General features: G+C 43.5%; 2 protein-coding genes across 3 annotated transcripts in view; both read left to right on the top strand.

Moving 5' to 3' along the window:
- The window catches only part of LOC140066014 (uncharacterized), a 77,643-nt gene extending 60,149 nt beyond the window's left edge, over nt 1-17,494 (top strand). Inside the window, 4 exon segments of the mRNA XM_072113578.1 lie at nt 60-152; nt 290-392; nt 3,129-4,218; nt 15,273-17,494. Coding sequence (XP_071969679.1) covers nt 60-152; nt 290-392; nt 3,129-4,218; nt 15,273-15,897 — 1,911 coding nt within the window. The 3' untranslated portion in view covers nt 15,898-17,494.
- LOC140065420 (oocyte zinc finger protein XlCOF29-like) lies at nt 7,468-8,562 on the top strand. 2 transcript variants are annotated; one of them, XM_072113042.1, is made up of 3 exons: nt 7,468-7,538; nt 7,897-7,972; nt 8,099-8,562. In XM_072113042.1, exons 1-3 carry the CDS (start codon nt 7,477-7,479, stop codon nt 8,321-8,323), a joined length of 363 nt encoding a protein of 120 aa, XP_071969143.1. In that variant the 5' UTR covers nt 7,468-7,476; the 3' UTR covers nt 8,324-8,562. The 2 variants fall into 2 exon arrangements, 1 of the variants encoding a protein (XP_071969143.1); XR_011847893.1 differs by having other exon boundaries at nt 7,472-7,632; nt 8,099-8,490.
- Nucleotides 17,495-24,376: the final 6,882 nt, after the last annotated feature.

Raw genomic sequence — 24,376 nt, 5'->3', positions numbered from 1 at the left:
CCTTTCATTATCTGTATGGAAAGAAGGAATTCAGTCTCTGCATGTTTCCTACAGGTAGATCCAGTAAGAGAACATCACCGGAGAGATGTCCCAGTCCTCTTCTTCGACCACACGATTGTTCAGAGGAGAAATATGTCCCACAGGATCATCGAGTACCTATTTAGTATTGGGCAATTTAAGTTCAAGGGGAAATTTTTTTGGACACCCCATGTGTTCAGATATTTATTTAAAAACCCCTTTAGTGTCATCTCTATTGATGTGGTGACGTCTTACAATTTTTATTTCTCAGTTTGTGTATCAGGGTGAAGATGTGAAGAATATTCCTGCCCCAGAGACATATGTGAGGGGCGATGAGCGATGTAAGGAGGAGATTCCTACAGGTAACTGCCCAGGTGAGTAGTAACCACGAGATAAAGCAGAGACGAGTGATAACACAATACAGAACATGGAGACATAGACTAAGAAAAGCTGGAAGGTGGGTGCTATGAGGGTCAGGAATACTGCTCACCAGGACCTCGGAGGAAGAGACATCAAGAATTATATTATATCAAATAAATGTTATGAAATACATTTTCCATTTTATCAGTAAACTGTAACAGTATAAGTAACTTAAAAAAATTACACTTCTTGTTGGGTGGATTCAGCTACAGCTATTTTTTTTCAATATTAACTCGTAATATCCAAAAAACAGGTACTTAAGATAGGACCACACAATTTTGTGCCCTGGAAGCTCCCAGCTGGCAAGTTGGCAAACTGGGTGACCACCATCTCAAATGTTTCACTATTCCGCCATCAGCAGATTCTTGCAACCCTACAGGGATCAGTGACACCCAGCAACAAGAAGCGTTTGCACTTTGGAAGGCCCCCAGAGTATTATATATCCAGGCTTTTCTCGACAAGGTTAAAACAGTTTAGCCACATTATATCTGTATCTCTACTTACGTGCTCGCTGTGCCTTACTACAATCCTACACCTGTAGTGCATGAAACGGACCATATCAGAATTCACAGTATGCCTGGTCTGTACGATGGCAGAATCCCTAACACCTCGCTAGATAACTCAGAGAACTCTTTCATCAAAATCTCTTAGAAGGAAGATTCCACACTGCATAAGTTTCATCTCATTTCATCTCATCTCCCTATAATTCAGACTCTGCCTCCGAAAGGACCTGAACCCATTTTAGGCCCTGGACACCCCTCCAAAATAGGTCCGCCTGTTAAAAACCTACAAATCTCCTTAATGCAGGGCGACAAGTAGCCCGCTGACCAGCGCAAAATAGATACAGATGACCCAAAAGCCAAACAGTTAACCTGGGGCAATTATTAACCAAAGGACCTGAAAAGATGATGACCTGGAACGCCTTCTGTGCCAGGAAGAACTAATCTTCGCAGAGCCATGGCAGGAGCACCAGCATAACTCCCAGGAGGAGTGACTGTGGTCTGTGACTGTGGGGAACAACAAGAGGCAACACTAAAGTGACTTCTGCCCCTGCCTTCAGGGGAGTGAAAGAAGAGGCTGACAGCATGTGAGTGGTTAATTACAGAAGCTCTCATACTGAGGGGAGCTACAGTGACAGCCTCCAAAGACACAACTAGTGGGAACTGAACTGACACCCCAGCAACCACCTGAAAAATGTGGAGTGGAGTCCATTGAGGACAGTGCAGAACTCGTTTGAGCTCCCATTATTAACGTGGGAACTGCACAGAGAGGAGATGATGGGGCTGGTGCTACAGAGCCCTGAGCAGTGTCAGCATCCAGCAGAACAAACAGAGACGAGAGTAAAGTTACTGCTGTGTCTCTCCTCTGTCTCACTTAATGAGATCTCAGGGAAATATGCAATTACGTTTTCCAAGGTGTTAAACGGAAAACAATGCCTCCTTTTGCTACCTTTAAAGGCAGTCCCCTTAACACCAAGTATGACCTATAACAGTGGTGGCAAACCTATGGCACGGGTGCCAGAGGTGGCACTCAGAGCCCTTTCAGTGGGCACCCAGGCCTTCACCCCAGCACACCAGAGAGGACTCAAAGAATCTTTCTGCAGTTCCAAGCAACTTAAAAGATGCTGCCTTCGGTCATATATTAAAGTTATTACTTCACTGCTTGGGACTGTAGGAAGAGGGAGAATGAGTAGACAGGGCTGAATTATCTTTGAAGGACCTTATGCCGGCCCTATGATTCTCTGTGTGCAGAGGGACACTGGAAAGAAGCTAAAATGATGCAAATTTTCCATCTTGTCCTCAGGAGGCCAATATGATCGAAAGTTGTTGAAGAACAGGGAGCAATAAGTTACTGCTTTAATTTTTTGTTAGCACCTTGCGATAACTAAGGGGGGTTTTGGGTTGCAGTTTGGGCACTTGGCCGCCAAAAGCTTCGCCATCACTGACCTATAAGAAGTCTAAAATCATGGTGTGGGATTAAGCCAAACCAGAATATCTTTTTCAGAAGGAACAGACTCCCTACTGTAGACAGCACTGTTTCAACCTGGTTGGGTCTCCTCAGTACAGTGTAGAGAACTGGATTAGCTGTGTGAGAGGCTATTGACTAGGGTCAGACAGTAGGTGTTCTCCTTACAATGAGATTGGCAATTAAGGCCACCTTAAAAGCATGTGGAGTCTTTAAGCCATAGCTTTTAAGGTGGCATTAATTGGCAATCTCTCTGTAAGGAGAACACCTACTGTCTGACCTTAATGAGATATCAGTGAGCCGATGACTAGGGGCAGAGGAGGGTCTGGATGGGCTGAGACAAGAAGGAGCCTGGAGACTACATGACCTCCTGTCTGGGGATGGGAAGGGGAACAGACACTGGCAAGTAGATAGATGCCTTTGACTCTGCTGCTCTCTGCCTCCTCCACCTGCTTCTGCAGTACAAGAGATGCACGTTCATGTGAGAGGAATATGACCACACACAAATACCTGCCCGATCATAGTCCGGGCTTGTTTAGGGTCAGATCCATGGGCAACCAAAAAAGCACAACAGAAGGACTGATGGAGACAGGTTGGAATTAAATCTGTGAAATGTAGAATTACAGAATGTATCATTTCTCCATCCTGCGTATATTTAAGAATTTTTTCTTTGTGGGAATACCCCTTTATGGTCATATTATGTAATCTGTTTTGTTTCTTGGCAGATGACAATACCGGGAGCTCAGAGGAACATCTGATATTATCACATATTACAGCAGGTGATGGTTGTATCACTCCAGATACATCTGAACTTCATGGCAATATCTCAAGTGCTTCCTCAGACCTTCACACACAAGATCTATCATCTTATCCTATTAGATGGGTCCTTTCTACTGAATCATCAGGAACGGATAAGAACATTAAGTCAGGTTTAGAAAGTGTGAATTATTACACTGTTAAAGCAGATCTTCAACAAAGTCACACAGGAGACAATCGATTTTCATGTTCAGAATGTGGGAAATGTTTTAGTAAAAAATCGAATCTTGTAAGACATCAAAGAAGTCACACAGGGGAAACTCCATTTTCATGTTCAGAATGTGGGAAATGCTTTAGTAAAAAATCTAATCTTGTAAGACATCAAAGAAGTCACACTGGGGAAACTCCATTTTCATGTTCAGAATGTGGAAAATGTTTTGCCCATAAACATCATTTAGATGCACATCAGAGAAGTCACACTGGGGAGAAGCCATTTTCATGTCCAGATTGTGGGAGATGTTTTGCTCGGAGTTCACATCTTGTTTTACATCAAAGAAGTCACACAGGGGAGAAGCCATATTTATGTTCAGAATGTGGGAAATGTTTTGCTTGGAAACCACATCTTGATCGACATCTAATAAGTCACACAGGAGAGAAGCCATTTTCATGTTCAGAATGTGGAAAATGCTTCACCCTCAAGTCAACCCTTGTGTCGCATCAGAGAATTCACACAGGGGAGAAGCCATTTTCATGTTCAGAATGTGGGGAAACTTTTTCCCAGAAACCACATCTTGATCTGCATCTGATAAGTCACACAGGGGAGAAGCTTTTTTCATGTTCAGATTGTGGGAAATTTTTTAATCGGAAATCACATCTTGTTATACACCTGAGAAGTCACACGGGGGAGAAACCGTTTTCATGTTCAGAATGTGGGAAATGTTTTACCCAAAAACCGAATTTTTATCGTCATCTGTTAAGTCACACAGGAGAGAAGCCATTTTCATGTACAGATTGTGGGAAATGTTTTTCTCAGAAATATAATCTTGTTTATCATCAGAAGTCGTTACACAATGGTAAAGCTGAATAATGTTATAAATCTGGAATATGTTGAAGCCACAGATCACATCGTTTTGCTAAGTGAACAATCATCATCAGCAGACATTTGCTTCTAAATTATATATTTGTAAAGGAACAAACACAACATAAACTATTTGTCTTGTTTTATGTTATATTATTCTGTTTGTCTGTAAAATAATATGGAGCTCATTTACTAAGGGCTCCGTGGCCGCACTTTTGTCAGGTTTCCCAAATTTTTCCATTTTGCGACGAATTCCGCCTTGATTTTGGCGCACGCGAATGGATTTCAGCGCAATTGCGCCTGCTGTCACGCGACAGAAATCGGGGGTCGTGGCCGTCGGTCAACCCGACGGATTCGGAAAAAAGCGAAATTTAAAAAACGAAATGTGTCGCAAGATCAAGCACTCACATGCACCGGGAGGAAGCAGGTGAACGCCGGCGGACCTCAGCGCAGCAGCGTGGATATCCGGCGCACGACTGTAGTGAATCCCAGCAGAACCCGAATCCTCGTCGGCAAACGCACCGCGGGATTGGGACTGGACCGGGTAAGTAAATGAGCCCCTATGTGTCTCTCGCCTGTTGTTACTTTATGTTTTAGTTTGTGCATCTGTGATGCATAATGAGTGTTTGTAGGCGCTGGAAAGCTATATTTGCTCAATTTAAAAAATGTATATAATTTATTAGTACTGATACATAGATGTAACAATTTAAAAAATAAATAAATTAAATGAATAGATATAATTAAAAAGAACTACGCGTTTCGCGCTGGAACTGAGCGCTTCCTCTGGTTCATAAATTGTGTACGAGATGAGTGTCGGATTTATAGTGACTGGCAAGTGATCATCTTCATAGGTGACCACTTCCGGTTGTCAGGTGTAGTACGATCACCTGTCATTTTGTTCTTTACAAATACTGAAAGCATATTATTATTGATAAATAGTCCTTGGAAATGGATGCAATATAGAGAATGTGCAAAGGAATGCAATGTAGTAATATACCATAACGGTGTTTAGGTAGTAGCTGGTTTTTGACAGGAGTGGAACTACAAGTAAGGAAGTGGTAGAAGGACAAAAAGGAGGCTTGATGCTTAAAACTACAAGTACGGAGGCCGATAGGTGTCAAAAAGGTCATGTGTTCAAGAGATGAATTGGAGCTCCGCGGCCATCTAGGAAACTGATGGTTTAAGAGAAGATGTATATGCACTGTTCCTTGTTTTGTTGTGAGTGCTCGTATGCTTGATCTTATATGGAGAGTTTTGTACGTCTCACTATATGTTTAATTTGTATTAAATGCGCCCCACAGGGAATGGGCACAAATTGTATATAGTATCTTGTAACGATGAATATTTTAAAGGTAGATGAAAAATGAAAAAGGTAAGTTAGATAGTGAGAAAGTGGTAATGCCTATCGTATTATAAAATGGTTTCGCTTACTTCGTTGAGCCCACCAGGCGATAGTGTGTTTAGTTTAAAAATCCAATAAACTTCTCGTTTGCATAGCATCTGGAAACGGTTAGGAATTGTGTTGGGGACGTGATCTATTGGCATGATGGTAATGGGAAATGATGTTTTAGGATGGTGTAGAGCACAGTGTTTGGATACTCCTTGCCACTATCTTCTTGGATTCTGGTTCTGCAGGAAATTGTGTGGACGCTGCCCTGGTATCCCAGTATCACCTTCCTGTGGTCCGCCTAGAGAAGCCAATAGCTATCTCCTCCGTCAGTGGACAGGTCCTCAGCAATCCAGCATATTACTGCACCGATCTTCTGTCTCTGCAAGTTGGGGCTATGCACCAAGGAGAGACTGTCATTTTATGTGCTTCCCCGATCTACGTTTGTCGTTCTAATGGGTCTCCTATGGTTGCAGCAACAAGCTCCTGTGCTCGACTGCTTCAGTATCCTCCAAGCCTCTAGTGGGTCTTCTCAGAGAAACAAGCGGAGAATCTGCCACCACACTGTCCTTACGACTGTCCTAAAGAGTTGCTGCCGGGCATGTCTCCGCCACGAGGTAGGGTATACCCATTGTCCACACCGGAGACCACAGCTATGTCAGTCTATATCATGGAGAATCTGCAGAAAGGGTTTATCCGCAAGTCTTTGTCTCCTGCCTGTGCTGGATTCCATTTTGTGGCCAAGAAAGATGGATCTCTCAGCGCCTGCATAGACTATCGTGGGCTTAATAAACTTACTGTCAAGAACCACTACCCACTACATTTGATCACGGAACTCTTTGACCGCAACTGTGGCGCTAAGGTCTTCATTAAGTTGGACCTCCGGGGTGCAAATAATCTCATCCGTATCCATGAAGGGGATGAATAGAAGACTGCCTTCAACACTCGAGATTGGCACTTAAGTATTGAGTAAGGGAACTAAGATTCAAGTGAGAGGATTTTACACTTGTAATACCTCATCATTCATACACATGTTAAAATGCCCGTGCGAATTAGCATAGGTGGGGCAGACATCCAGAACCATAAAAACTATATTAAATGCACATAAATCAGTGATTAGGCAAAACCTAAAACAGAAGAAGAATTAAAAAACCAGCAGTGAAAGGGTTAAACAAGAAACAGCCGCTGCTAGACATTTTCGTGAGTTTCAGCATAATGTGAGAGACTTACGTTGGTAAGTTTTAGAAGAAATAACACAAGTAAATGAATTAAAAAAGAAATTACTCCAACGTGAAGTCTATTGGATTACAAGATTAGATACCCTACATCCTCGGGGCTCAATGAACAGTGTAATTTTAATGTCTTTTTGTAATAGTGTATTAGTGTATTGTGATTATATAAGTTTGTTGTGATGGCTGTACTAGTCACTACGGCGCACGTCTGAGAAAGGAGGAACCACCTCTAAAACGTCACAGGACACACTGGTCGTTCCGTGCCTCAGTGGAAGCCATGGAGCTCTAAGCGAGGACTTACATATGGACTACGGCAGGCTATAGCCGAAAATTGGTGAAGTACCCATGCCTTATGTCTTTTGAATTTATATAAATAAAAAATTTTTTGTATCACGTATGGTCTGAGTCATATTTGGTTAATTACTCTATAAAGGAACAGAACAACACAAGTCTCAGCGCTGGACACAACTTCTCCTCACATGGCCCCGCCCCTGGAACGCTTCCTGGAGCCTGACTCCTCCCACACATGTGACTAATCACATGGCCATGACATCATCACAGGTCCTATAGCTTCTCTGGCAGCACAGAGCCTGACTCCTCCCACACATGGGGCTGATCACATGACTATGACATCATCACAGGTCCTGTCACATATATCTGGAGCACAGCTCTGCAGGTGGAGGTAGGTGTGTAGTCACCGGGGACATTTATCAGTGAACCCTCACTTCCATCTCTCTGGCTTGGGGTTTCCTCCTGGCCAGGGGTCACATAAGGAGGTCAGTACTAGAACCACTGCGGGTCTATACACAGTGTCATGTCAGGACAGGATACTCCCAGCATCATAAATAACCATCATATTGTAACTTCATCTCAGAGGAGCCTCAGTAGTGCCGGAAATGTCACTTATTGGTCATGGTTTCCATCCTGAATATTTCTGTCTGAATTGGCCTTGAACACTGATCTAATCTCCATCATAGAGAAACTCATATTCTAATCCTTTCAAGAGTTGGTTTACTTGGTTTTATCTTCTTTTTATTTAGGACAATGGGTGGAGACACGAGGGTGGAGAGAATCTTCCAGCTCACCCTAGAGATTCTCTTCTATATTACTGGAGAGGTGAGAGATTGTGATGAGGTCACATGACATCATTATCTATGGGAATAACAGATGATAGGACTGGAGAGGTGAGAGATTCTGGAAATGTATGGAGGGAGATTTATCAATGTGTCTCTCCATAACCAGGATTACACAGTAGTGAAGAAGACCTCTAGTGGGCGCTGTAAGGCCCCTGTGTATGAAGGACGGAGGAGAACCCTGAGCCCAATCCCGGCTCCTCCACCTCACCCCCTGATACATGATGACATCAATGAGCAGAAGATCCTAGAAGTCACCCACAAGATGATGGAGCTGCTGACTGGAGAGGTGACACTGCTGGGAATGCTGGGACATTATACAGTAACACTATGAAGGGATCTGGGTGATGACGGGATCATTGTGTGTGTCAGGTTCCTATAAGGTGTCAGGATGTGGCTGTCTATTTCTCCATGGAGGAGTGGGAGTATTTAGAAGGACACAAAGATGTGTACAAGGACGTCATGATGGAGGACCACCAGCCCCTCACATCAGCAGGTAATAGACAGGACTAAATCCACACGTCCTTTCATTATCTGTATGGAAAGAAGGAATTCAGTCTCTGGATGTGTTTCCTACAGGTAGATCCAGTAAGAGAACATCACCGGAGAGATGTCCCAGTCCTCTTCTTCTACCACAGGATTGTTCAGAGGAGAAATATGTCCCACAGGATCATCAGGTACCTATTTAGTATTGGGCAATTTAAGTGTTTTTTTGGACCCCCCCCCCCCCCCCCCCACTGTGCAGATATTTATGTAAAATCCCCTTTACTGTTATCTCTCTTGATCTGGTGACTTTTACAATATTTGTTTCTCAATTCTTGTTTCAGGATGAAGATGTGAAGAATATTACTGCTACAGAGACACATGTGAGGGGCGATGAGCGATGTAAGGAGGAGATTCCTACAGGTACGGAGGTAGAATGAGACACCCCCGTTCTTCTCTCTCTGCTCACAGCTGATTCTCCTCACAACTCAGTTCTCCAGCACTCAGTCATGTGCAGAGAGAAGCCCTAACTAATGTAGTAACCACACAACTACACTTATCTCTCCCTCAGCTATACACTTGTATATAAACAATCCACTCAGACACGAGATGCAGATCGATCACAATTCCCCCTCCCCCATCACCTCACACTCCACAGCAGGAAATGGCAGGAGAGGAGAGACTCTCCAAGTCTTCAAGTTGTCCCCTCATGTGCTGTACTGAAGTTTTACATATACATGAGCTAGATAGATAGGCGATAGATATGAAAGATATGACTAGATGATAGATAATGATATATAATTTTTATATAGCGCCACCAAATTCTGTAGCACTTTACAAATCATAGGGGACAAATATAGTATTACATTACAGAGTACAAACAGTCATATGGAACAATAGGAGTGAGGGCCCTGGTCACAGGAGCTTACAGACTATGAGGATGAGGGGGGGACACAAGAGGTTGTATAATGGTCCAGAAATTCTTTATAAGAGAACAATATAAAATAATTTAAAGGGGTATTCCAGGAATATGAACGTCTGATAAAAAACACATAATGCTATAAATAAATGAATGTAACAAAACTCATTGTCATAAGTCACAAAATGGAGCTTACATAGTTTGATTTTATGATTCACAAAATTTTATGAATTCTATAAAGCAGGCGGAGTTATCACCAAGATGGCCGCCACTAGAAACTACAAGTCCCAAGATCCTTTAGTTCTCAGTAACTCCTCCCACCTCTTACGCTCTGTCTCCAGTGATGATATAACAGACTTTCCTGCGCTTTTTAATTCTTCATTACAGTCTTAAGTCAACAGCATATTTCTGCTAAGGGGAGCAAAATTTATGCTGATTCCTGGAATACCCCTTTAATAAATAAAAATTGTGCAGCTTGAACCAGCCATCAGCCGCTATCTTATTTACAGGGCCCAAGGTGAAAGTGACTGCAGAGAAGCCTGGAGCTTGGTATATTTCTGCTGTTTGCCAGATAACAGACGGGAGATAGGACATAGGATGGATAAGTTAAGCGAGAGTTAACATTTCATGTAGTTAGAGAGTGTGATAGATCTGCCTAAAGAGATGAAGAGCACGTTTGAAGCTTTGGAGGGTGGGTATTAGTCTGAGAGTCCGGGGAAGGGCATTCAATAGAATTGGTGTAACTGGAGGTTTGATTAAGGTGGAGATTAGTCTAATCTCACTGGCAGATCGAAGAGCATGGGAAGGGCGATAGACTGAGATGAGAGAAGAGAGATGGGGAGGTGCAGCATTATTTAGGGCTTTGTGGATGTGGGTTATTTTAACCGGTTCGCGACCGCCCGCCGTGTATTCACGGCGGCGGTCGGGTCGCGCTGCATGGAGAGGGCTCACGGGCTGAGCCCTCTCCACAGCCGGTAAGTCTTTGCTGCATATTGCCGCGATCGGCAGCCTCAAAAAGATACCTGGGATCGACGCTCCCCGTGACATCATCGGGGGGCGGCAATCCGTCTCCATGGTAGCCTCATGTCTTCCGAAGACCCGAGGCTTTTTCGTTTTAACCCCTTCATTACACTGTGCTGATAGCACATTGTAATGAATGAGGAGGAAAATCCCCATATACTGCCATACTGTAGTATGGCAGTATATGATAGGATCGATCAGACAACCTAGGGTTAAAGTACCCTAGGGAGTCTGAAAAATAGTATAAATATAAATAAAAAAAAGTTAAAAAAAAAAATTATAATAAAAAAACCTAAAATTTAAAATCACCCCCCTTTCCCTAGAACTGACATAAATATAAATAAACAGTAAAAATCATAAACACATCAGGTATCGACGCATCCAAAAATGCCCGATCTATCAAAATATGATAACGGTTTTTCAATGCGTTTAACCCCGTAACGGAAAATAGCGCCCAAAGTCGAAAATGGCACTTTTTTGCCATTTTGAAAAATATAAAAAAATCTATAAAAAGTGATCAAAAGGTCATACAGTCCTAAAAATGATACAATTGAAAATATTATCAAATTTCGCAAATAATGACACCACCCACAGCTCCGTACACCAAAGTATAAAAAAGTTATTAGCGCCAGAAGTAGGCAAAATCTAAAAAATTATTTTTGTACAGGAGGTTTTAATTTTTGTAAATGTATGAAAATATTATAAAACCTATACAAATTTGGTATCCCCTTAATCGTAACAACCCAAAGAATAAAGTAGACATGTCATTTGGGGCACTCAGTGAAAGACGTATTATTCAAGCCCACAAGAAAATGTCGCAAATGCGTTTTTTCACCATTTTCATTGCATTTGGAATTTTTTTCCCGCTTCCGAGTACATGGCATGGAATATTTAATACCATCACTATGAAGTGCAATTTGTTACGCAGAAAACAAGCCATCACACAGCTCTTTACGTGTAAAAATAAGAAAGTTATAGATTTTTGAAGGTGGGGAGTGAAAAATGGACATGAAAAAACAGGAAAGGGCCCGGTCCGTAACCGGTTAAAGTGAATATGGAAGGAGACGGATAACCAGTGCAGTGACTGGCACAGACTGGGGGCATCTGTGTAGTTTTTGGTCAGAAAGACGAGCCTGGCTGCTGCATTAAGAATAGATTGTAGAGCACACACCCGGACACATAGATGATAGATGGATGGATAGATATGGTGTCATTGGTAAGTAGCAAGTGCTTGTAGTGATGTCACAGAAGGCAGGTCCCACCCCTCCATCTTGCTGAATGTAGTTTTTTTGAGACCTGGAAACCATGGTTGCTATGGGCCAAAAAAGGTACTAAATGAGGACCAAGAGGAAAAATACTTTGATGAATGTAACCTAGGGACACCTGGAGCAGAATTATGTATTTTAGGTTTTTTTCTCAGAATGACGGTTACACTTCAAAAATGTGGAAATGGAAATCAGTGGGGAGGCCCACAAAAATCTTCCAATGGGGGGCCCCAAAATTCCTAGTGGCGGCCTTGCTCCTGGGCGTCTAACAGTCGAGGGTAACGATCGGAACCTGTATGTGGTGTCTTATCACCACCAGTCAGAACCACCCTGGGTCTTGCACAAAGAATATATTGCATTTTGATATGTGAACAGCTCAGAATAATGCTCGGGTGTTTTCCACCCATCACGCATTCCAAACAGAAAAGGCCCGGAGCCAGTTATTGATAATCTTCAATCCCGAGACTGTGTTGTTAGAATTACTCCAAACATACAGAATGCAGTTCTACTAACACAAGTGTCCATATCTTTTCCATAATCTTCAAATACACATATATACACTCACTGGCCACTTTATTAGGTACACCTGTCCAACTGCTCGTTAACACTTAATTTCCAATCAGCCAATCACATGGCGGCAACTCAGTGCATTTAGGAATGTAGACATGGTCAAGACAATCTCCTGCAGTTCAAACCGAGCATCAGTATAGGGAAGAAAGGTGATTTGAGGCCTTTGAACGTGGCATCGTTGTTGGTGCCAGAAGGGCTGGTCTGAGTATTTCAGAAACTGCTGATCTACTGGGATTTTAACGCACAACCATCTTTAGGGTTTACAGAGAATGGTCCAAAAAAGAAAAAACATCCAGTGAGCTGCAGTTCTGTGGACGGAAATGCCTTCTTGATGCCAGAGGTCAGAGGACAATGGGCAGACTGGTTTGAGCTGATAGAAAGGCAACAGTGACTCAAATCGCCACCCGTTACAACCAAGGTAGGCAGAAGAGCCTCTCTGAACGCACAGTACTTCGAACTTTGAGGCAGATGGGCTACAGCAGCAGAAGACCACACCGAGTGCCACTCCTTTCAGCTAAGAACAGGAAACTGAGGCTACAATTTGCACGAGCTCATCGAAATTGGACAGTAGAAGATTGGAAAAACGTTGCCCGGTCTGATGAGTCTCGATTACTGCTGCGACATTCGGATGGTAGGGTCAGAATTTGGCGTCAACAACATGAAAGCATGGATCCATCCTGCCTTGTATCAACGGTTCAGGCTGGTGGTGGTGGTGTCATGGTGTGGGGAATATTTTCTTGGCACTCTTTGGGCCCCTTGGTACGAATTGAGCATCGTTGCAACGCCACAGCCTACCTGAGTATTGTTGCTGACCATGTCCATCTCTTTATGACCACAATTTTCCCAACATCTGATGGCTAATTTCAGCAGGATAATGCGCCATGTCATAAAGCTGGAATCATCTCAGACTGGTTTCTTGAACATGACAATGAGGTCACTGTACTCAAATGGCCTCCACAGTCACCAGATCTCAATCCAATAGAGCATCTTTGGGATGTGGTGGAACGTGAGATTTGCATCATGAAAGTGCAGCCGACAAATCTGCGGCAACTGTGTGATGCCATCATGTCAATATGGACCAAAAGCTCTGAGGAGCTTCCAGCACCTTGTTGAATCTATGCCACGAAGAATTGAGGCAGTTATGAAGGCAAAAGAGGTTCCAACCCGTTACTAGCATGGAGTACCTAATAAAGTGGCCGGTGAGTGTATATACAGTGCCTTGCGAAAGTATGCGTCCCACTTAATACTACAAAGTATTAAGTTAAGGGGCCAAATATTATTGCACGTCCCAGTTTTCAGTTTGCTTTTTACAAAAGTTTAAAATATCCAATAAATTGTGTCCCACTTGTTTTTGATTCTTCACCAAATAAATTAAATTTTTATATAAATTCAAATTTTAATGTGACCCAGCCCTGGCATTGCTCCCACACAATAAGCACCTGCATAATGAAGCTCAGCATTTGGTGCAGGGAACAACAAAGGTTCAGCAGGAATTAAAACTGGACCTGAAGTCACTAGAGGAATTGGGTCATGACCCCTGGAATAAACCCACTACGGTCCTGAATACATCGTCCGCTGCCTCACGGACCAGTCATTGCCTTAGTGCTTGGGACCCACTGCAAGATGTAGGTTGAGAGCCAACTGGACGACCTGAAACGCCTTCTGTGCCAGGAAGAACTAAGCTTCGCCGAGCCATGGCAGGAGACCGGCATAACTCTCAGGAGGAGGAAGATGAGGAAGTGGGTCATGGTTATGTGGTCTGTGACCCAGGGGAACAACAAGAGGCAATACTGAAGTGACTTTTGCCCCAGCCTGCAGGAGAGTGAAAGAAGAGGCTGACAGCATGTGAGTGGTTAATTACAGAAGCTCCCAGACTGCGGGGAGCTGCAGAGACAGCCTCCAAAGACACAACTAGTGGGAACTGAACTGACACCCCAGCAATTGCCTGAAAAATGTGGAGTGGTGTCCTTTGAGGACGGTGCAGGACTCGTTTGAGCTCCCATTATTAATGTGGGAACTGCACAGAGAGGAGATGATGGGGCTGGTGCTACAGAGCCCTGTGCAGTGTCAGCATCCAGCTGCACTTGTGGGGTTAGTGAAGAAACAGAGACAAGAGTAAAGTTACTGCTTTGTCTCTCCTCTGCCTCACTTAATGAGATGTCAGTGAGCCGATGACTAGGGGCAGAGGAGGGTCTGGATGGGCTGAGACAAGCAGGAGCCTGGAGACTACATGACCTCCTGCCTGGGGATGGGAAGGAGAACAGACACTGGCAAGTAGATAGATGCCTTTGGCTCTGCTGCTCTCTGCCTCCTCCACTTGCTTCTGCAGGACAGGAGATGCACGTTCATGTGAGAGGAATATGACCACACACAAATACCTGTCCGATCATAGTCAGGGCTGAGTTTAGGGTCAGATCCATGGGCAACCAAAAAGGCACAACAGAAGGACTAATGGAGACATGTTAGAATTAAATCTGTGAAATGCAGAATTTTTGTTACGTTAAATTTAGAGAATGTATTATTTCTCCATCCTGTGCATATTTAAGAATTTTGTATTTGTGGGAATACCCCTTTATGGTCATATTATATAATCTGTTTTGTTTCTTGGCAGATGACAACACCTGGAGCTCAGAGGAACATCTGATATCATCACATGTTACAGCAGGTGATGGTTGTATCACACCAGATACATCTGAAGATCATGACAATATCCCAGATGCTTCCTCAGACCTTCACACAGAAGATCTGCCATCTGCTCCTATTAACTGGGTCCTTTCTACCGAATCATCAGGAACGGATAACATTGAGTCAGGTTTAGAAAGTGTGAATTATTACACTGTTAAAGCAGATCTTCAACAAAGTCACACAGGAGAGAAGCAATTTTTATGTTCAGAATGTGGTAAATGTTTTAGTAAAAAATCTAATCTTGTAAGACATCAAAGAAGTCACACAGGGGAAAATCTATTTTCATGTTCAGAATGTGGGAAATGTTTTGCCCATAAACATCATTTAGATGCACATCGGAGAAGTCACACTGGGGAGAAGCCATTTTCATGTCCAGATTGTGGGAGATGTTTTGCTCGGAGTTCACATCTTGTTTTACATCAAAGAAGTCACACAGGGGAGAAGCCATATTTATGTTCAGAATGTGGGAAATGTTTTGCTCGGAAACCACATCTTGATCGACATCTAATAAGTCACACAGGGGAGAAGCCATTTTCTTGTTCAGAATGTGGAAAATGCTTTACCCTCAAGTCAACCCTTGTGTCGCATCAGAGAATTCACACAGGGGAGAAGCCGTTTTCATGTTCAGAATGTGGGGAAACTTTTTCCCAGAAACCATATCTTGATCTGCATCTGATAAGTCACACAGGGGAGAAGCTATTTTCATGTTCAGATTGTGGGAAATGTTTTACTCGGAATTCACATCTTGTTATACATCAGAGAAGTCACACGGGGGAGAAACCGTTTTCATGTTCAGAATGTGGGAAATCTTTTACCCAAAAACCAAATTTTTATCGTCATCTGTTAAGTCACACAGGGGAGAAGCCATTTTTATGTACAGATTGTGGGAAATGTTTTTCTCAAAAATCGCATCTTATTAATCATCAGAAGTCCTTACACAATGGTAAAGCCGATTTAATGTTATAAATTTGGAATATGTTGAAGCCACAGATCACATCGTTTTGATAAATAAATAATCATCATCAGTAGACATTTGCTTTTACAATATATATTTGTAAAGGAACATAAACTATTTGTCTTGCTTTATGTTATATTATTCTGTTTGTCTGTAAAATAATATGTGTGTCTCTCTCCTGCTGTTACCTTATATCATATGAGTTCTATGCCTGGTCCTGCCTGGTGTAGCTTTCCACTATAGCCTATGCCGGTATTGGTGCACGGAGGAGGCACAAGGTATATTCATGCCATCAAATCAAGCCGGGTCCCCAGCATATTTGGGCACCAAACATGTCTCTACTCTTATGCAGAACTCCTAATAGCAGCATATCTACCCACCTCAGAGTCCTAGGAGAAACCAGGACCCAGTTGGGCATTTGTATGTTGCTGAAACCTGGATAGGACCCCCCCTCCCCCCTTTCCCCGGTTGAGACCAGATGTCCTGGTCTTCAGCAAGAATAGAAACAGAATTAAAAAAGATAATTCAAAGAGAGCTCCAGCACTGAAAGGCCACACTTGTGAATATTTAGGGAGTTGCTATAAAAGATAATCCCCTTGAATCATGGGGAGGAGGAACATTGGGCATAAGACTCAAAAAGTGAAAAAGATTAATGATATTTACTCAATGGTAAAGTGGACAACAAATACAATCTGTGCTGTCAATTATTCTCACGGAAGCAGTTTTCTATGGAGAGGGGAAGGTTGAGGACAATCGCCTCTCCAGCCAACGTATACTATGCCTGGTTCCTGGCCCTGAGTGTGTGAAAACAGCCTAAATTTTATCTATCACTTGTTTTTTTACCTGTTTAGTAAAACATTCTAGTTTGGATAGAAAGTCCAGACTATCAGCTTGGGTAAGCCTATAAAAGGCCTTGAGTTGATTTGAGGTGTGTTGCTTGTAAAGGAGCCATCCATGCAGGTGAAATAAACCATCTTAAGTAGCAAATGCATTAAAAAACATCAGAGACATTTCTACAATATTAAGACTGGCAAAACTACAGTTTGGTAATATCTGGACAAGTACAGTGAGCCCTAATTTTAAGCCCCCCAAACAGTCGCTGCCTGCTTAACATACAATGACTAGTATGTTCTTTCCTGTGCTAAAGTGTAGACAAGACAAACAATTAACACAAAGGGAAGGTCACCAATTTGTTCACCAGAAGCTAGCAAGGAAAGTACAAAATCAAATAAACAGGAGAATAGTCAAGAACATGAGCCAATATCAAAGTAGAAGTACAAGCAAATAGAAGAATAAGCATCAGCGGAAAGCTAGTAGCCAAACTGTTTGACCAGCAAAGGAGGACGGTATGCTTGGGGATTATATCAGAGTGCTTGATGTTTGAGAAGCCATGTTCAGAAGATATGAAAGCTGGATCATAGCAAAGGTAAAGGTCAAAGGAGGAAACACAGCGATGTCTGGTGATGTCCATGAGCTGAAGATTTTAAAGGCAACAAAAATAGAGACCGATATTGCCTAGGAAAGTAAAAATAGTCCCAAATTCTCCCTACTGCAATTATGAAAATAAAATAAGTGTCTGCTTTCAGAAAAGTTTTATGGGCTTTAGTATAATTATTTGCTGTAATTAAGTTTTTATTTGTACATGTTAAAAATCCTGACCTCTAACAATATAAATACTTTAATAAATATAAAGGGTTAAAGGTTTATTGACATCAGTCCCCTAGTCAGTCTGGGGTTAAAAAGCAGATTACAGGAGGTGCAGCTCCTTACAGCAGATATCTTGACTCTTTTTTATCGTAATCCGTTATTTGTGTTATTTCTTTTGTATAGAGAAAAAATGTTTTGAGAAGAAGTCATAAGGTATTTGTTTCCCTTCAGGTTTCTTCTAAAAGAACAGAATATCAGCATTGACAAAATGTTTAGCGCCTGCAGAGAGCACTGTGGACAATGCAATAAATGTGGGGGCGGGAGAAGACCATTGGCTCTGGTTCTAAAAGAGTAGACTGGACTACCTTTCCTAGTACCACCAGCTGCTCTTTGAACCTGCCCTCTAAAGGACGAGTTGTATTGATTAGCTAAAAGGGCCAAAGGTTACCAGGAATAAGAGGGGGTCCACATTAATGATGGGTAGTACCTGTCTTCATAGTAAGCTGGATCTTAAAGGGAACCTGTTACCAGAGACCCTTTTTAGCCTCCCCCATGCCCCCACAAGCAGATTCCCAAACTGTTTGTAGCTAAATTCTGTAATTTGTGTATCAAATGATAACATTTTAAACTTTACCTGCTCCCTGCTAGCTCTTTTCTCCTGTGTCACCTGGGCGTGTTCATCACTGAGCCACATGTCCTTCCCCCTCCTCTATAAAATGCTTCACTTCCTTGCCCCGCTTCAGCATTTACCTTACAGTATAGAGTATCTCATTATTTGTTGGATATTATAGTCCGGTTATTGTATTTGAAATCTGCTGGATATTTTATGTATTTTATTGTCATGGGAGTTCCTTTGGTAGAACCCAGACTGCGACTATCCATGCCCTTCAAATATGATGGAGACCCCAGAGGGGATCCCAGAGCTGTGAAGAGGGTTCATCACACAGTGCTCTCTGCACATTGAGTTGATGCCTACGCAGTTTGCCACGGAAAGGTATATGGCAGCATTTATGCCATTCTGCTCTCCGGGAAAGCCGTGTATGGACCTCTCCCCTCTGCGACAGGAACGACCCGGTCACAGCTTATATCTCCACATTCCTCACAGAATTCCAGTCCGTCTTTGAGGAACCAGCCCGGGTGTCATCTGCAGAAACTGCCCTGCTGAATTTACGCCAATGGGACTGGTCTGTTGGTGACTACAGTACATAGTTCAATTCTACACTTTAGCATCCGTACTCTGCGGAATAAAGCAGCTTTGGTCGCTACTTTTAAAAAAGGACTGTCTGCACAGCACCTGTCGTATTCCCTGAGTGGTCTGATCTCCCCGGCCACTCAGATCGACATCCATTTCTCTGAGTGCCTGTGGCTCCTGTCTTCCACCTCTGCCGCCCTCTGTGTCTGCTGATGAGGAACCCATGCAGGTGGACAAAGCTTTTCTGACACCTTGAGCACTCCCGACGAAGACTGGAGAACATTTGCTTCTATTGTGCCAGCCCAGAACACTTTCTTAAGTCTTGTCCAGTCCGTCCTCAAGTCTGCGGGAAACGCAGCCACCTAGGGTTCTTGGGAGGAGCGTCCTTAGGTGAGAGCAAAGCTTCTCCACGACTGAACTTGCCTGATTCTTCTATTTTCTTGGATTCTGGTTCTGCAGGAAATTTCGTGGATGCTGCCCTGGTCTCCCAGTATCAGATTCCTGTGGTCTGCATAAAGAAGCTGCTGGCTATCTCCTCCGTCAGTGGGCAGGTCCTCAGTGATCCAGCATATTACCGCACCGATCTTCTGTCTCTGCAAGTTGGCGCTATGCAGCAACACGCTCTAGTGCTCAACTGTTAGACTGGGGAGATTCTTTGCTGGGGTCAAGAGTGCCAGTCTCTCTGTCTCTTAGTTCTTGGGCCGATGTCTGCTTCGGTATCCTCCAAACCTCTGGTGGATCTTCTTGGAGAAACAAGCGGAGACTCTACCACCATACCATCCTTATGACTTTCCTATAGCGCTGCTGCCAGGCACGTCTCCAGCACAAGGTCAGGTATACCCATTTTCCGTACCCGAGACCACAGCTATGTCAGCCTATGTAGCTAAGGTCTTCACTAAGTTGGACCTTGGGGGCATATAATCTCATCCGTACCCATGAAGGGGATGAATAGGAGACTGCCTTCAGCACTCGAGATTGGCACTTCGAGTATCTGGTCATGCCCTTTGGCATATCTGGTCATATGCCTGCTGTCTTTCAAGAAAACGACATTTTCAGAGACTTGTTATATACCCGTTTCGTGGTCTACTTGGACAATATCCTGGTGTTCTTTACTGACCCAGAATCCCATCAGGCCCAGTAATGACAAGTTCTCAGGCGTCTAATGGCCAATCGCCTATATCCCAAACTTGAGAAGTGTCCGTTTCACCAGAAGAGTCTTCCGTTCTTTGGGCATATCATTTCTGACAAGGATCTACAGATGGATCCCACCAAATTGTCTGCGGTTCTCCACTGGCCTCTATACAGAGATTCCTGGGCATTGCTAACCACCAGCAATTTATACTACATTTCTCCTCCCTTGTGTCGCCTATTGTGGCGTTAACTAAGAAAAACGTTGACCTAAGCTCTGGCTTCCGGTGGCTGAAGAAGCATTTTCTAAATTGAAGTTTGCCTTTGCCTCAGCTCCTGTTCTCACGCGGCCTGATACAGAGAAAACATACCAGCTTGGGGTTGACGCTTCCTCTGTAGGAGCTGGAACCGTCCTTACCCAGAAAGGGCCCAATGGCCGAACGCTCACCTGTGGTTTCTCCTCAAACACTTTTCTGCTGCAGATCGGAACTAATCCATAGGTGATCGGGAGCGTCTGGCCATAAAACTTGCCTTGGAAGAGTGGTGTTATCTGCTGGACGGAGCTCATCATCTGGTCTGTATCTACACGGATCACAAGAATCTCTTATACCTCCAGACCACCCAGCGTCTCAATCCTTGACAGGCTTGTTGGTCCCTCTTTTTCTCCCGCTTCAATTTTATGATACATTTCCGTCCAGCAGAGAAGAATGTTAAGGCTGATGCTCTCTCTCGTGTCTACGAGGTGATTGGGGAAGAAGCAGGTCCTCATCATATTGTTCCTCTTGAACGACTGGTTGTTGCCGCTCCTGTGGACTTAAGGCAGCTTCCTCTGGGCAAGACTTATGTTTAACCTGGTCTTCGGAAGAGCATACTGACTTGGGGACATCGCTCTCTGGTGGCACCATGGGGTGCAGAGGTCTGCCACTCTCATATCACATTACTACTGGTCAAGGACCTTGGAGATTTTGTGAGTTTCTGTGCTTCCTGTGTAACAAGTCGTCACGTCTCAAGCAAGCAATTCTGCTCCTGCTGTTGCCGCTACCCAGTTGCCCGTGGACTCACATAGCCATGGACTTTGTTACGGATCTAACTTCTTCCGGTAATACAGTCATCTGGGTGGTAATAGATCGGTTGTCCAAGATGTCCCACTTTGTGCCTCTACCAGGTCTGCAGCCTGTTTTTTCTCCATATCTTCCTGCTACATGGTCTTCCTCTTCACATTGTATCGAACTGTGGGGTCCAGTTTGTTTCCAGGTTCTGGCCTTTCCTCTGCAATTAACTGCAGGTCAAGCTGGACTTCTCCTCTGCATCCACAGTCCAACAGGCAGATGGAGAGAGTCAACCAGACTCTGGGATTCGTCCCCCCTCTTACCTTGGGAGGAATTTTCTTATAATTCTCTAGACTCTAAATCTGCCGGTACTGCTCCCTTCTTCATTGACAACGGACAACATGCCCACCTTTTCCTTTGCCATTCCTTTCTATTGTAGAAAAACTGGTACTAGATTTTGGGGCACATTTTCTTACCCATCCTGGAGCGTTTCCCGAAAGTGCATTGTCCAACTGAAATGCACTAAGATTGTGCACCCGATATCCTGCATGTGTCGCTTCCCCACTCAGGTCCGACAGAGTCCACCTTCTTCTTCCTGGTGCACATAAGTGCATTGTCTTCCAACACAATTTGAAAATTAAATCCCGCGCTCAGTCCGAATCAGTCGGATCGTCCGACAGCACACCCCCCGATTTATGTTGCATGGAAGCCAGCACAGCTGCGACACAATCCCCAGTAAAATACCTGTCAAAGCGGCGCAAAAACTGACAAAAGTGCGGCCGTGGACCCTTAGTAAATAAGCCCCTTTAAGTCCATCTGGGAGCAACTTTGCCATTCTCTACTTTGGGCATCCACCCGCACCAAAATGCAGGCCGACAGTAAACATAGGCCTCCTCCTGGCTTCTCTCCTGGAGATAAGGTCTGGCCGCCCTCCAGATATATCCGGCTGAAGGTTCCCGGCTACAAACTCAGTCCTCGTTTTATGGGCCCATTCAAAGTACTAATGCGGATCAATCCCGTGGCATACAAACTTTGTCTTCCTCCCATCATTCGCATCCTGTACTCCTTCCATGCCTCCCTTCTGAAATCGGTAATCTTGAAGCGTTTCTCCCTCCAAAAAAACCCTCCTGCTCCTGTGGCTGATTACACTAATGTCTATGAAGTCAAAGAGGTCCTGGACATGAAGTTGAGTAGAGGGAGATGGTACTTTCTCGTTGACTGAATGGGGTTCGGCTCAGAGAAGAGCAATACTGCTGCATCTAGGAGGACCTGATGCCCAGGACATATTTAAACAGGAGAAGAGTCAGCCTATGTTAAAGTCATGATATTGCCCTGTCCAATCATAGCCATGGCTAGTAACTTGTGGTGCCAGTTTGCCAGGTTAGCTATTGGGATGCCAATCAGGCAATATGTTCAGGTTAGGCAGCAAAACCTGACAATCGGGTCCGCTCATCTCTATTTCTATTGGAAAAGCTTCACCTCAACAGAGCAGCCTGATTCCAAAGATATCTCCAGGTCACAACCAGATTCCTCAAATTTGATGGAAGGGGTTGTGAGCAGATATCATTGCTATTATCCCTTTTACAACGCGTGATGTCTCACTACATCATGTGTAGGCTGTGGGTGTTTGGAGAGGGCTCATAGTGAGCATTTGCTGTATACACTTAGTAGCATTAAAAAGCTGGCGGTGCATGGGCACCGCTAAGTTGGCTTAGATTCTCTCTCCCCGTGACATCATCGGGAGCGGTGATCTGTTGATATGTTTTACATCATACAAAGACCTGAGTCTCTCGATTCACACCATTTATTACAATGGTAGGTAGGATCAATCAGACAGACAACCTATGGTTAAAGTACCCTGGAGGGTCTGAAAAATAGTAAAAAAAAATTTTTAAAGTGAAATTTTTTTTTTTATTAAAAAGCCATAAAATAATCAAATCGCCCCCCCCCCTTTCCCTAGAACTGATATAAATATAAATAAAGTAAAAATCATTAACGTGTTAGATATAGTCACGTCCCAAAATGTCCAATTTATCAAAATATAATAACTGTTATGCCTGGCGTTTAACCCAGTAACAGAAAATAGCACCCGAAGTTGAATATGCCACTGTTTTGCCATTGTGCAACATATCAAAATGATCAATAAATAAGTATCGACAGGCCGTATAGTCCTCAAAATGGTAGCATTAAAAATGTGGTCAAAAGACACAACAAATGACACTACAAACAGCTCCATACACTGAAGTATGAAAAAGTTATTACCGCCAAAACATGGCAAAATAAAAAAAAATTTCTTTGTACAGGAGGTTTTAATTTTTGTAAATGTATATCTGTGATCATACTGACCCAAAAAATAAACATGTCATTTGGGGCCCACAGTGAACGATATAAAAGTCCACTGCATTTTTTTTTCACCATTTTCACTGAATTTGGAATTTTTTCCTGCTTCCAAGTACACGGCATCAAATATTAAATACCATCACTATGAATGTCCAATTTGAACCAACAAAAACAAGCTAAAAATATACTGAACCAACAAAAACAAGCTAAAAATATACTCAACCAACAAAAACAAGTCCAATTTGTTATGCAGAAAACAAGCCCTCACGCTCTTTAAATGGAAAAATAAAAAAGTTACAGATTTTTGAAGGTGGGGAGTAAAAAAGGAAAATGCAAAAATGAAAAAGGGCCTCGCAGTTTCTAAGAGAACTGTTCCTGGTGTCCTGGTAATGGCTTTGTGAAGAGACTCATGTACAGGACTCCACAGCCAGAAGGCATAAGTGAGGGTCTCGAGTTAGTCCAGTGCATCTGTTGTTCCTACCAAGAGAAGCACAAGCTCCACCAGAGCAGGAATAGTGGTCCTGCAGAAAGGACGTGTCCTCTCGCCTGCTCCCAAATCTTCAGCCAGCACCAAATCCAGCATCTCACTGGGCACATTCAGTGCACAACAAGTTTCAGACAAAAGAATGTCCTAAATCATCACATGACATGACAGGATTAAGGACAATCTTTTGTCAGAAATGCATTGACTGCGCTTTTAACTTCTGGATGTCTCGTTATCTGTGAATAAGGTTTAAATGCCCTGTGGACACCCGAGCGAGATCGCATTTCTCCCACACAAGGGGCTGGTCACATGACTATGACATCATCACAGGTCCTTTCCCCTCTCACATATATCTGGAGCACAGCTCTGCAGGTGGAGGTACGTGTGTAGTCACCGGTGTTGTCTGTCAGGGTTACCGGGGCACATTAATCAGTGACCCCTCACTTCCATCTCTCTGGTATTTTCCACCAGAATCTCATCCATCCGTGAGTATCCACTCACTATACAGGGGAGGGATGTGGGGGTGAAGGGAGATCTGTATGAAGCCGCGACCAGTGCAGACTGCAATGTGCTGCAGATGGTTATATGAAAGTTACAGCCTAATAATAGACTGATATCATCATAGAGAAACTCCTATATAATCCATTATT

Source organism: Engystomops pustulosus, chromosome 6, assembly GCF_040894005.1.
Source record: "Engystomops pustulosus chromosome 6, aEngPut4.maternal, whole genome shotgun sequence".
Classification (NCBI taxonomy): Eukaryota; Metazoa; Chordata; class Amphibia; order Anura; family Leptodactylidae; genus Engystomops; species Engystomops pustulosus.
This window is presented reverse-complemented; position numbering and strand designations above follow the sequence as displayed.